This window comes from Entamoeba histolytica, genomic scaffold, assembly GCF_000208925.1.
Source record: "Entamoeba histolytica HM-1:IMSS scf_1104750517881 genomic scaffold, whole genome shotgun sequence".
Lineage (NCBI taxonomy): Eukaryota > Evosea > Mastigamoebida > Endamoebidae > Entamoeba > Entamoeba histolytica.
Window position 1 is genome coordinate 56,671 of NW_001914919.1, and position 12,455 is coordinate 69,125.

Here is a 12,455-nt window from a genome sequence, read left to right on the forward strand (position 1 = left end):
AGATATATCAAGAATTTTAAATATTTTCCATGACCCATATTTTATTTTTTTTCTGTCCTTTTTGCTAGTACTGCTAGTACTTAACTTAATCAAGAAAAAGAACGAAAATAATTTCTATTAATTGTATAACGGGAAGTAAAATTCATTCAAATTAGAACAGAGGCAGTGGGGTTTTGATGAATTATCTCCAATTATTTTAATATTTTATTTCTGTCAAGAGAACAAAAATGAAAACTAACTTAAGGTGAACCTATTTATTCTGGAAATGGAGAAGAAAAAGAGTCTTATAGAAGTTAATTTTTGGTTTTGGGTTACAAGGAGTAGAATAATTTTTGTTTCAATAAAGATCTTAAAAATTCTTTCGCTAATAATATTTATTGTGAATGGAGTTTTATGGTATTTTTGTTTCTTATTTTTTCTTATATAATCTATTTTTACCATTTTTATCATTGTAAAAAAGGTGCATATCTTAGTGAAAAATTTTGAAACAATTAATTAGATTGAATGATTATAATCTCTGAAGAAATACCACAAACAGGACAAAAAGCAGAACCAAATTCTTTTATTTTTGTTAAACATTTTGAACAAATAGAAAGATGAGAACATGATTTAAAAACACAATCAGCTGTATTTGATTGACATAAATAACATATTATTTTTGGTTGATAGAGTTTCATTTCTGTGTTTGTTATTTGTTTTATTTCTTTCATCTTAAGTAGAAGAACACAATATGTAACATTCTCTGTTTGATCTGAAAAGAGAGATATTATAATACCATCTTTTCTTTGGTTTTGAAATGTAGAAATTCGAATAGTATTTGATTGACTAAAGAAATTATGTAATATTGGTAATGCTTCACATCCTGGATGTGCTGTACTTAATTCCTTAACAAAAGCTAATCCATTTTGATTATAGACATTTGGTGAATATAAACAAGTTAAACAATACTCAGGAGAATCCCCAATAAGATCATTTTTAATTTTTAAATATTGAATAGTATAATTTTTTGTTTTATACCCTCCAGTTGATAAATATAAATCAAACCTATTAGGAACATGATGCATAGCACTAATCCCACCAATAAACGTATATGATAAATCTTGGTGTATTTCTTGAGAAGAAACATTGATTCTCTTTTCAATAATATTAGGAATAGGCATAAATGCAATGTAAGATATTCCAAAACTTAATAACTGTCCTTCATCAAATGTACATTGAAGCATAAACCCATTTTTCCTTTTTTGTACTATTTCTATCTTAAATGAAGACCCAATAGAAATGTCTATACTATTTAGAAAAATTACTACTTCTAATTCTTCATCATATGTTTTTGAATAATATATATCAAGAGAAACATATTCTGTTTTTGAAACAACTACTGATTCCCAACTATGATAATCTGCTTTTGAAATACCCCAAACAATATCCATAATATTAAGTTCTTATATTTTCATAATAATTATTATTATTTAAATTAATTCTCTTTCTTATAAATAATTATTTATTATCTTTTTTATCAGTTTCAAATTTCTTGAGTTATAATTTAATACCTTTGCATATTATGTATTACTTTAGTTGTATTATCTGTTTCATTATATCTTAACTGAGTTTAACTATATACTTCAGTTATTGTCATGTACTATCTAACATTTAATCAGGTTTTTGTTTATTTATTAAAAACTATTTATTTGTATATTTATTCTAATTCTTTTCATTTCAATGAGTTTGTCATATTCTCCTTTTTTGATTCAAAATTATTAATTGTAATTTATGTGTTACAAAGATATTGCAACGAGTTTGTAAAAGTCATTTTTAGTGAAGGAATGACTTTTTGTATTGTTGACAATACTAAAGAAATTGAAGGATTTTAGTGTCAATGAGTTAAAAATATAAATACTCAACAACCAATCATTATTTAATTTATTACCTAAGAAATACTAAGAAGAAAATAAGATATAATTTATAAGGCAGTATTCTCAAATAATAATAGACAAGCACTATAGTGATGGATATGGAACTATATAAAATTCTTAAATTATGAATTTTATTCCTAAACTCAATAACTCAACTTTTTAATATTATTTTAACCATAATTAAGATTCTGTTAATGCAGAGAGATGATAAAACTAATAATAGTTCAAATATTATAGCTTCTCAAAATAATAAAAATTGAATATATGTAAATAACATTTATTAGATTAATTTTTTTAATGTTATTTTAATCATTATTTTATTATTTCATTTTTAAGATCAAAAGTGGCATGTCTAAAACACCACACACAAACATTAATATAATTCAAGCATCGACACTTCCAGTTATTATCTGGTTATGACGGTGTATTTGAATTAGAAATGGATTAGGTAAAGTTGCAAATGGTGGAGCAAGATATTATGATAGAATATTACATGGTGTAATATAAGGAACTACTAAAGTGTGGGTAAGGCTAAAAGAAAATTAAACATAATAATATAATGGGAATGAAATAGTCTCTTCTCTCATTCATAAAATAAAGAAAAAAGGAAAAAGAAAATGTTTAAAATTAAGACAGAAAATAAACAAAAGGTTAAAAAGAAGAAATAAGCAGAAGAAGGATGAGAAGACATTAATAAGAAGAAATAAAACAAAAACTGATTTCCTCGTTTTATAAGAAAACATAAATGATAGGTTCAACAAAAATATTACTCTTTTTAAATAGGGAAGGGATGGGATTAATCTCCCCTGAGCTAGGAAGAATAGATGAAAATTCTATTAATACTTAATTAAGTAATTTTTAATTATTCATTGAGTTAGTTCAAATAAAATTGTATGAAATAATACAAATAAATTGTTTATTTATTCATTTCATCTTATTTCTATTGTATTCTTATTTCTTTTCTTATTTATTAAAAAACACCATCATTGGGTGTGAATATTTCAAATGAAATAAAATAAATCAACATTGAATTATGTCCATTTTTAATTCACCATTTCATTCATTGGCAGATGAAGGAATTGTTCATATTCTTCATTGTTTTGTTTATTCTTTTTTTAGTTCATTTTCAATTAATCTCAGATTGAATCATTTCATTTCAATTACTATGATTCGTTTTGGTGTGAAACGATTTGGATATTCTTTTCCACAAAGTACATTTGATATTCCTTTATATTGAAATGAGTATTGTTTACAAGAAGATGTTGTTTTATAATTTGCTTTATGAACACAAATATCACCATAATATCCAAAATTAAACAAACAATCATCTGATTTACTAAATAAAATAAATGCATGTTGTGGTTGTTTAATAATATCAAATTTCATCATTCCATCTAATCTTCCATTTGATTCTAATGAAAATAAAAATGATTTTGAATCTTTTATATAACCAACTTCATCAATTTTCTCATTAACATATCCTCCAAATTTATTTCCATCTTCATCTTCAATAATAATTATTATATGTTCTTTATTCATTATTCTTTGATAAAATACTGATGTAGATTTATTCCAATCATCTTTATTTGAATCAAATAGTATATTTCCTACTTTTCTATTTGTCCATTCTTCTATTTGTAGCATTTCTTCTTTTCTTCTTTCTTCTTCTTCTCTCTTCTTTCTTTCTAAATAATCACTGTAATATGTTTGCCATTCTTCTTTCTTCTTATTAAATTCTGACGTGATTTTATCTGTTTCTTCTGGTTTTTTGAATATTTTGTTTTTCATTATCATTTCTTCAATTGAAATGATTTTGTCTATTAGTTCATTCCGTGTTTTACTTAGTGTTCCTTCATCATTATTACATTTCATTATGATTATTTCTATTTTGTTCTTCATTATTTCTATTTGTTTGATTGTTAATTGACTTTTCTCTATCACTATTTTTCTTCTTCTTTCTGTTTCATCAATCCTATCAAATATTCCTTCTCCTCTTTTAATTGCTTCTTCATATGTTTCATTCTCTTTTATTCTAAATACTTCATTTTTAATACTTCCTATATAATATTCATAATTCTTAGTAGTATCATCAATTGATTGTTGAATATTTGGAAGTGTTTCTACTACTTCTTTAAACATTTGATTATTCTTATTTATTAACTCTTCCATTTTAATTTAATTTGATGTTTATAACTTCAAAATATGAATGTTTAAATAGTTAATACACGTTATTAACATCAAATTAACTATTATTTTTATCATCACTTTATTTTAAATAAATGTTATTTATTTTTACAATAACAATAATTATATAATAATATTAATAATATAATATTGTTATTTTCTATAATTAGTTTATTTCTTCCATCTTCTGATTCATTTTTTCTTTGATGATTTTACAATTGAAGGTGTCATCAATTTCGTCGGACTGCCATACACCTAAATATTTATACAAGTCCTCACCTTCAATGACTGGGATGTTTTGCATTCCATCTGGTATTTCTTTAATGTTTTTTAATACCATTCCTGATTTTTTCTCATTCATTTCAATATGTAACTTATTATTTCTTTAATTTCTTTGTGGATTATTCAAATTTCTTCACTACTTTGTGTCATTATTCTCAAATCATCCATATATAATGTGTGATTTGCTTTTGGGAATTTCTCTTCGATGAATTGAGAAATTACATTCATCTGTATGATGAAGAGTAGATTTGATAAGGAATCACCTTGTAAAATTCCTCTATTTAATTTAATATATCCTAGATATTCATTATATTTATAACCAATGAATATCTTCCATCTAGTCATCATACTTTCAATACTGTCAATGATGACAAACTCATAATTAAAATATTTTAATGATTCAATTACCCATTCGTGGTTTATTGTGTCATATGCTTTCTTAATGTCATAATATGACTCCACATATTTTGGGTATTTCTCTTCTTTCTGCTGCTTTAACATATAACTATTAATTATTCCTTCTTTAGCAGCTAAAGATTGTAACTTACATCCCAGTTGATTTTTAATAATTTTCAATGATTCACAATTCATGTTAAGTCTTCTGTGAATCTTTTCTTTTAATAATGAGGTAAATACTTTCATAATTACATTTGTATAACTGATATGACGATAATTAATGACGTCGTTCCTATCACTTTGTGGATTAATAAAGTTCTTCCACTTACCATGTCTAATGGGATGTTTTCGGGGAAGTTTAACCATTCATTGAAGATATTGAGAATGATTTCTCTTGATGATGACATTCTTTTCAAATAATACCCATATATAGTGTCTATTCCTGGTGCTTTCCAGTTACTTATTTTCATTATACTTAAATTTAATTCATTTATTGTTATAATGACACTATCATAATTTCTATATCTTTCATTCAACGAGGTGATTTGTTTTATTTTCAAATTCTCTTTATTTAATATCACCTGTGTTTCATATAACATTTCAATATTCTAAAGTAATATCGTTATTTGGGTATATTTCATTTGTTGTTTCTTCTTTCTTCCTTATTCTAATTTTCTTATTAGAATCAAACATGGTTTTATTTGTATTGATTCTGACCCTTTCTTCCTTATTAAATTTAATTCTTTCTTTGATCATTGTCATCATATATTTTAGGTATTTTATTCTTTCTAGTGCTTTAACTTTTATTCCTTCTTCATCATGTTCTTTTAATTTCATGATGCACTTTATTCTGTACCATTTCCTTCCCTTGACCAAATCTTCTAGTCTATTTATTTTCTTTAGGATTTCTTTTATTTCATCAAATTTATCTCTTATTATTTTATTTTGGAGATATATGTGCATAACCATTGAAATCCTCTTCATATCGTCTTGCAGAACATCCATTCTGCTTCCTGACCATATCCATCTATTATTAATTTCCATTATTAATTGGTCAGCTTCTTTTCTTTTCCAGTAGTAATTAATGTTTGCACATTTTTCTACTTTCATTTCTTTAACTTTATTGATGAGAGTGTTAAGGTATTCTTCATCAATTTCAATAGAGTTATTCTTTAATATGATGTTTTTTATTATTGAATTACACTCTACTCTTCTATTATATCATTTACTTTCACTTTAATGTATTGTTTAGTGCTTTCTTTTATTTTATGTGATATTTTAATATATTTAATATATTCTTTTTCACTATTGACATTGATATTTATTACTTTTATTATACTTTCTATTTGTTCCCATCTTAATTTCTTATATAATTTCTTGTTTAACCAATTAATTCAAAACAATACATCATTTCATTTAAAATTCTATTTGTTTGGTTTGTTGTATTTCTTGTCTGATTATCATCTCTTGTTTTTTGACAATCAGTGCTTTGCTTTTCTCTTCTATTTCCACTACTGTCTTTTTCATAGGAGTAGTTTCGTTCATCTCCATCGTTCCTGATGATGCTTTCCTCAGTACTGGCTGTGTATTTATCACAAGTGTCATCGTTTTCTTCTTCTCTAGTTCCTTCTGTGAGATAAAATTTACAATATCATCTTGTTGTTTTGATATTATTTGTTTTTGTGTTTCATTCTCTTTTTGTGTGTTGTCTAATTCTTCTCTTGTTCTTTCTGCAATCTCATGACTTATTATTGCTGCTTGTTGAATTTCAGAGATTTGTTTTTCTTTATCTCTTATTTTACTTTTTAGCTCCTCAACTTTCTTCTCTAGTACTTCTGCTTTTTCCTCTAACACACTATTCTTCTTCTCCAGTATTTCTCCTTTTTTCTTCAGTTCTTCTGTTTTCTCCTTTTGTTCATCCTTTTCCTTCTGTAACTTCCCTTTAGTGGTTTTCAGACTTCGAATGGTTTCTTCTTTGTTATTCATTTCCATGATTTTCCTTTTATCTCATTTATTTTTCCTTGTAATTTTATATTTTCTTCTGTTAGTTTTTCATTTTCTTTCTTCTTTTCATTATAATTCGTTTGCACTTTCTTAATTTCTCTTTTCAAATTTTCTATTTCTTTCTCAAATTTTTTTCAAATTTTCTATTTCTTTCGCTTTTTCTATCATTTCATCTGAGATGGTTTGTTCTTCTTCCATTCTTTTTGCTTGATATTCTTTAATTTCTTCTTCTAATTTTTTAATCTGGTTTTGAAGTATTTTAATTTCTTCTTTTTCTCTATTATTTTCCTCTTCATTCTTTGTTTCTTCTTTGTTTTCTTCTTGTGTTTTTCTTTCTTTTTCTGTTTCATTTATTATTTTAGCCATTTTACATCTTTTTTTGTAATTCTTTGATTGGATTTCTGCTTTTGATTTCTGTTTCAATTGCTTGGATATCTTCTTCCCATCATTTTGTTCTTTCCTTAAATTTTTCTTGCATTTTTCCAATTCTCTTTTTCTTTCTAATTGCATATACTTCTTGAAGAATATCCTACCATCTTTTCCTTTTACCTTCATATTTTTTGAGTATTTCTGAATATTCTCCTTTTTCTTATTTACTTGTTATTCCTTTTATTCTTTCATGTATCTCTTTTATTGTTAACTATCTATGTCTATTGTTTGTATATTCATTATTATTCCAGTATTTACACTGTTTTTTATTCGTTCTTCTTTGTCTTTGTTGTTTTTAACCCCTTTTCTCTTGGTATTTCTTTTATCATAATTGTGATATCTTTTATTGTAATCGTAATATCTTTTATTGTTGTTATTGACATTAAACTTGTATTTCTATGTCTTGTTTGGTTTTCTTTATAAGACATCAAGGCATTACTCCATAACAATGGCAATAAAATTTGTTTATATCCTGAATTGGAAAAGGATCTTTTAAATAATAAATCACAAAGATGTAATAAAAGAAGAAAAGAAGAAATAAAGAGTGTATTTTTATTGTAAAAATTAGAAATATTCAATAATAAGTGTCTAATTTAATGGTGTAAAATAATTAATATTATTTTATTAATGAAAAAATATTTTATTATTTTTTATGTTTATTATTTATGTGTAAAATTTCATCATGATGTTTATTATATAATCAATCATATGTGTTATGTTATTATTATAACATCTAATATGTAATAAAATATAAATGAAACTGATATGAATATATGATATAGAATATAAAACAAAAGAATAATAAGAATAAATGATAAATAAAACGAGAAATGATAATCAATGATATAATAATAAAATCAAAGTATAAAAGATAAAAACAATATTAATATAAATCAAAAGAGAATAAATATAAAATGAAAATAGATATAAATGATAATAATATAAAAGATGAATAAGATGAATAAACAAATATATCTAAATAGAAAAGAATATAAATAAGAAAATCTAAATAATATAAACATAAAAAACATAAAATAAGAAGAATATAATAATATATAGATAATAAGAATAACACAATGATATAAATAATATAAACAGAGAAATAAATATATAAAAATACGATAGATAAATAACATATAAATAAAAGAATAAAAATAATTAAATATGAATAATCAAATCATTTATTTCATTAATATTTCATACAAAATGAATATAAATGATCATAAAATATAAACATAAATATATACAGATTGTATATTTATCATATTTTTTATTTTTATTTTTCTTGACGAACAAAATATAATAAGTTGAATATTCTATGGACTCAAATTATTTTGCATCTTTTTTCTTTTTTGTAAATTATTTAGATGCATTTTTTCTTTGCTAATTTTCGTACCCTATTTTAACATTAATTTTATTTTTTAGAAAATGATGAAGTTAATAACTTCAATCAACTTTTAAAATATGCTTTTTAATACACAATTAACTACAACTACATGATTTTACAATACCAATGAATATAATAAACATGAAATGAATTACAATTATAATAAACAAGAAGATATAATTCAATTGATAATATTAAACAGAATAATACTGAGTAAATTATATTTCATTATAGAATTTATTCAAAATAGAAATATTAATATATAATGATAATAACACATTCTTGGATTTAGTTTTATTTATATTGATATTTTTCATTTTATATTCAAATATTAATCATATAACATCATTATTATTCTTATTGATACTTCTGATAATTTATACAAATAGTACAAAAATTAGTTAATCAAAAAGTTGGTTTTTAATAAAAGAAGAGAATTTTAATGTATTATATTTAAAAGAAGAAAGAATAATAATAAATAATAAAGAAGAAAAAAGAATAAGAATAAAGATAACTAATAATTTAATTATCATTCATGAAATGGATAAAAAGAACAATAAATGATAATAGAAAAACAATTGAAATATTCAAAAATCATCACATTTCTATACACATAATAATGAAATAATTGTAAGAGATGATGAGTAGACATTTTTAATAGAAGATATAATAAATCAAGAAAATAATAATCAAGAAAAGAAAAAATACACAATAAATAAATGATATAATAATTTGAATATAAATAAATTAAAATGAAATGATAAAAATCAATTCAATAAGAATATTTTTCAATCATATGATAGAAAAGAAAATGAAAAGTAAAACAAAATATAAAAGACAATGTGATTGAAGATTAAGAAAGATTTAAAATATCAATTGACAAAAAACAATAATTAAAATTAACATATATTCCATATTGTAGTAAAATCAATATAACAACATAAATAATTGATACTTCACAAAGTAATACTAATTTGTTTGAATAGAATATTTCATTTGAAACATAAGAAAGGAAAAACAAGAAAAAGAATATATAAATATAAATACAAGAAATGAAAATTAAACAAAAAGAATAGAATGAAACAATTAATATTTTAGTTGAGATGAAACAAGAAATGATAAAACTATAATATTAAATTGTTGTTTAAATACAATATATTGAATAAAACTAACAAATGAAATTAAATATATAATTATAAATGAAGATAAAATAAAACATAAGAAATAGTAATTTCAAAATCAAATAAATCAAATGACAAATTAAAATATTAAAATATTAAAAACAAAACCAAACAAATAATAAATACAACAACATTTAGAGATGTAAGAAGAAAGGAATATGATAAATAAAAAAGAAATCAATTATGATTAACCTTATTTTTTAGGTTTTTCATCATGTTGAGAAGTGAGCGAATCAATTTCTTCAAAATGCTTTATTTCTATTCAAATATTGTTTTTGCAAGCATGCTCGAATTAAATGATTCATCATTTAAGTTGCTACCTGACTTTTATTTTGATTTTAATGAGTAATATAATATTTCTCATTCTTTATATGGTTGTTTTAAGGAGAGTATATCCATATCATAATGATTATGTTTCATCTCCTTTTACCTTCGACACCCCTTAAAGAAACACTATTCCTTGATAATATCATTATGTTAAATTTTTGTGCAACAATAACAATTATATATGCATCTTCTTTAATAAATAAGCATCCTTAATAACTACTCATAATAAATAATAATAAATAATAACAAGTTATTTTTGAATAGATATTATCACACCAAAGGTATGTCATGACTAGATGATAACTGGGGAAATCGAATCATATGAATATTTTATGGTTGTATGTGATGTCTCTGACATGCCACCTTCGAATCCATTATCTCAAGAATAATAACAAATAAATAAAGAATGAATGATTGTTGTATTTTCAAATTAATTAATAACCAATATTAATAAATTAATGAAATGAATAATAATGAGAAATAATGTAATTTAAACAAAATGAAATAAAAAGAATATTAAATAATCAATGTTTCAATGAATAAAATATTATTTAATATTCATATTTCATAAATTAATTAATTATTTCAATTATTATTCATTTTATTTAAATTATTGTTTATTTAAAATATAAATTATCATATTTTATATTAAATTATTGAAAATAAATTTAAATAAAAATTCATTTATTTTATTTAATGTTTTTAAATTATTTCATCAAATTGTAATGTAAAAATAGAATCATATCGTCTTTCTAATGATATTCAATCATTATACATACTTATTATCTTTTTAAATATTTCTTCTTTGTGATGAATAGTTCTGACAAGTTATTTTCTAATTCTTCTTAGTCAATAAATTCAATATCTTTTTTTACAAACATAAATATTTTGATAATTTTGTTTTCTATTTATTTCATTGTTTTATTTCTTTTCTTTTCTTCTCCCTGTTGAATTTTTATGAAGAATGATTTATTTAGTTTCAGTTGTTTCAATTTCACAATTAGTACAATTAATTTCTTCCATATATTTCATTCTTGTATTTCTTTGCAATTTCTTTATTTTTATTTATTTGAGTATGTTTTTCTTGTTTAATGTTTCTATCTTTTTTATCTTTTTCTTCAGTAATACTCTGATAATCATTATCTCTTTTTCAACTTCTTCTACATTAATTAATGTTAATAACATTTTTCCTTGTCATTATCATTACAATTTCATTTTATCTTTGTGTATTATAATAACAAGATGAATCTTTTGAATCAACAAAACACAATAGAAATGAATATTTTCTAGTTATTCCATTAAAAACTTCCAATAATTTTTGTTGTTATTTATCTACTTTTATTTCCTTCTTTTCTTCATGAACTTCTTTATGAATATAGCAACAACATTTAATCAAGACGATACAAACATGTCTCTAAATATTTAATATTTGAAAAATCATTCCATATTATTTTATTTATTGTTATATTATTTTATGCAAACATTGATTGAAATTCAAAACAATATTAATTATTTAAAATTCATTTATTCCTTTTTTAATATAATCAATTATTTATTCAAGATACATTATTTTCATTTTCTGTGCCTTGTAATACAGATGTATCAATAATAAATATATCTTATTTATCTCTTTCTCACTATATTCATTTTATTTCTTTAGTATCTGAATTTGTATTGTTATTTTCTTTAAAAGCATTCTTCTTCATTTTGAACTTACAAAATGTATTTTTCATTACTTATATTTCATTTGATAAGTAATTTAATTTGTTTAATATTCATTAATTGTTGTTAGTTGATAGTCGTTTTAAATAATAATTAAACATGTCAATTATTTATTTACCAATTTGAAGAATTGAAGTTATTTATTATTAAAAAATATTTCATTTTCATTTGAAATAAATAACTACAATTCTACTTTTTTTGAAATATTCTTCACAACATATTTTATTTAAATGAAAAACATTGATTTCATTTAATTTTACATAAAAAATGTGTTTTTGAAATAAAAAGAAATAGAAAATATTTAAAAATAAACGAATAAATTTATCGATAATTTAACATAACGTGATGTTTTTATTTATTGGTTTGAAATACAAACATCATTAAATAAATAAATTTTTAATGTTATGATTGAATAAAAGCAATAATAAATAATTTTACATAATTTTAAAATATCTTTATTATTATAATTTTTAATTTACATTAAACAATTATTTTTTATTTAGTGACAATGATTATATTTTTATTTATTGACTATCAATTGGAATGAATGATAATATTGTTAACTAATCAAAATAAAAGAATGAAATATGATTAAATTATTTATTATTATTATTTCATCTTCAATGAACA

The 12,455-nt window shown here is 22.0% G+C and overlaps 1 protein-coding gene across 1 annotated transcript, besides 4 other annotated features; it reads right to left on the reverse strand.

The window, feature by feature from the left end:
• Positions 1–491: 491 nt before the first annotated feature.
• On the reverse strand, positions 492–1,430 carry EHI_105360 (uncharacterized protein; the record flags this gene model as incomplete). The annotated part of the gene is made up of 1 exon (XM_648855.2): positions 492–1,430. The coding sequence occupies one exon, from the start codon at positions 1,428–1,430 to the stop codon at positions 492–494; it is 939 nt and encodes a 312-aa protein (XP_653947.2).
• An 822-nt stretch (positions 1,431–2,252) lies between these two features.
• Positions 2,253–2,774: a repeat region.
• Positions 2,775–4,234: 1,460 nt separating this feature from the next.
• Positions 4,235–7,699: a repeat region.
• A 2,240-nt stretch (positions 7,700–9,939) lies between these two features.
• Positions 9,940–10,340: a repeat region.
• Positions 10,296–10,475: a repeat region.
• Between the last annotated feature and the right edge of the window lie 1,980 nt (positions 10,476–12,455).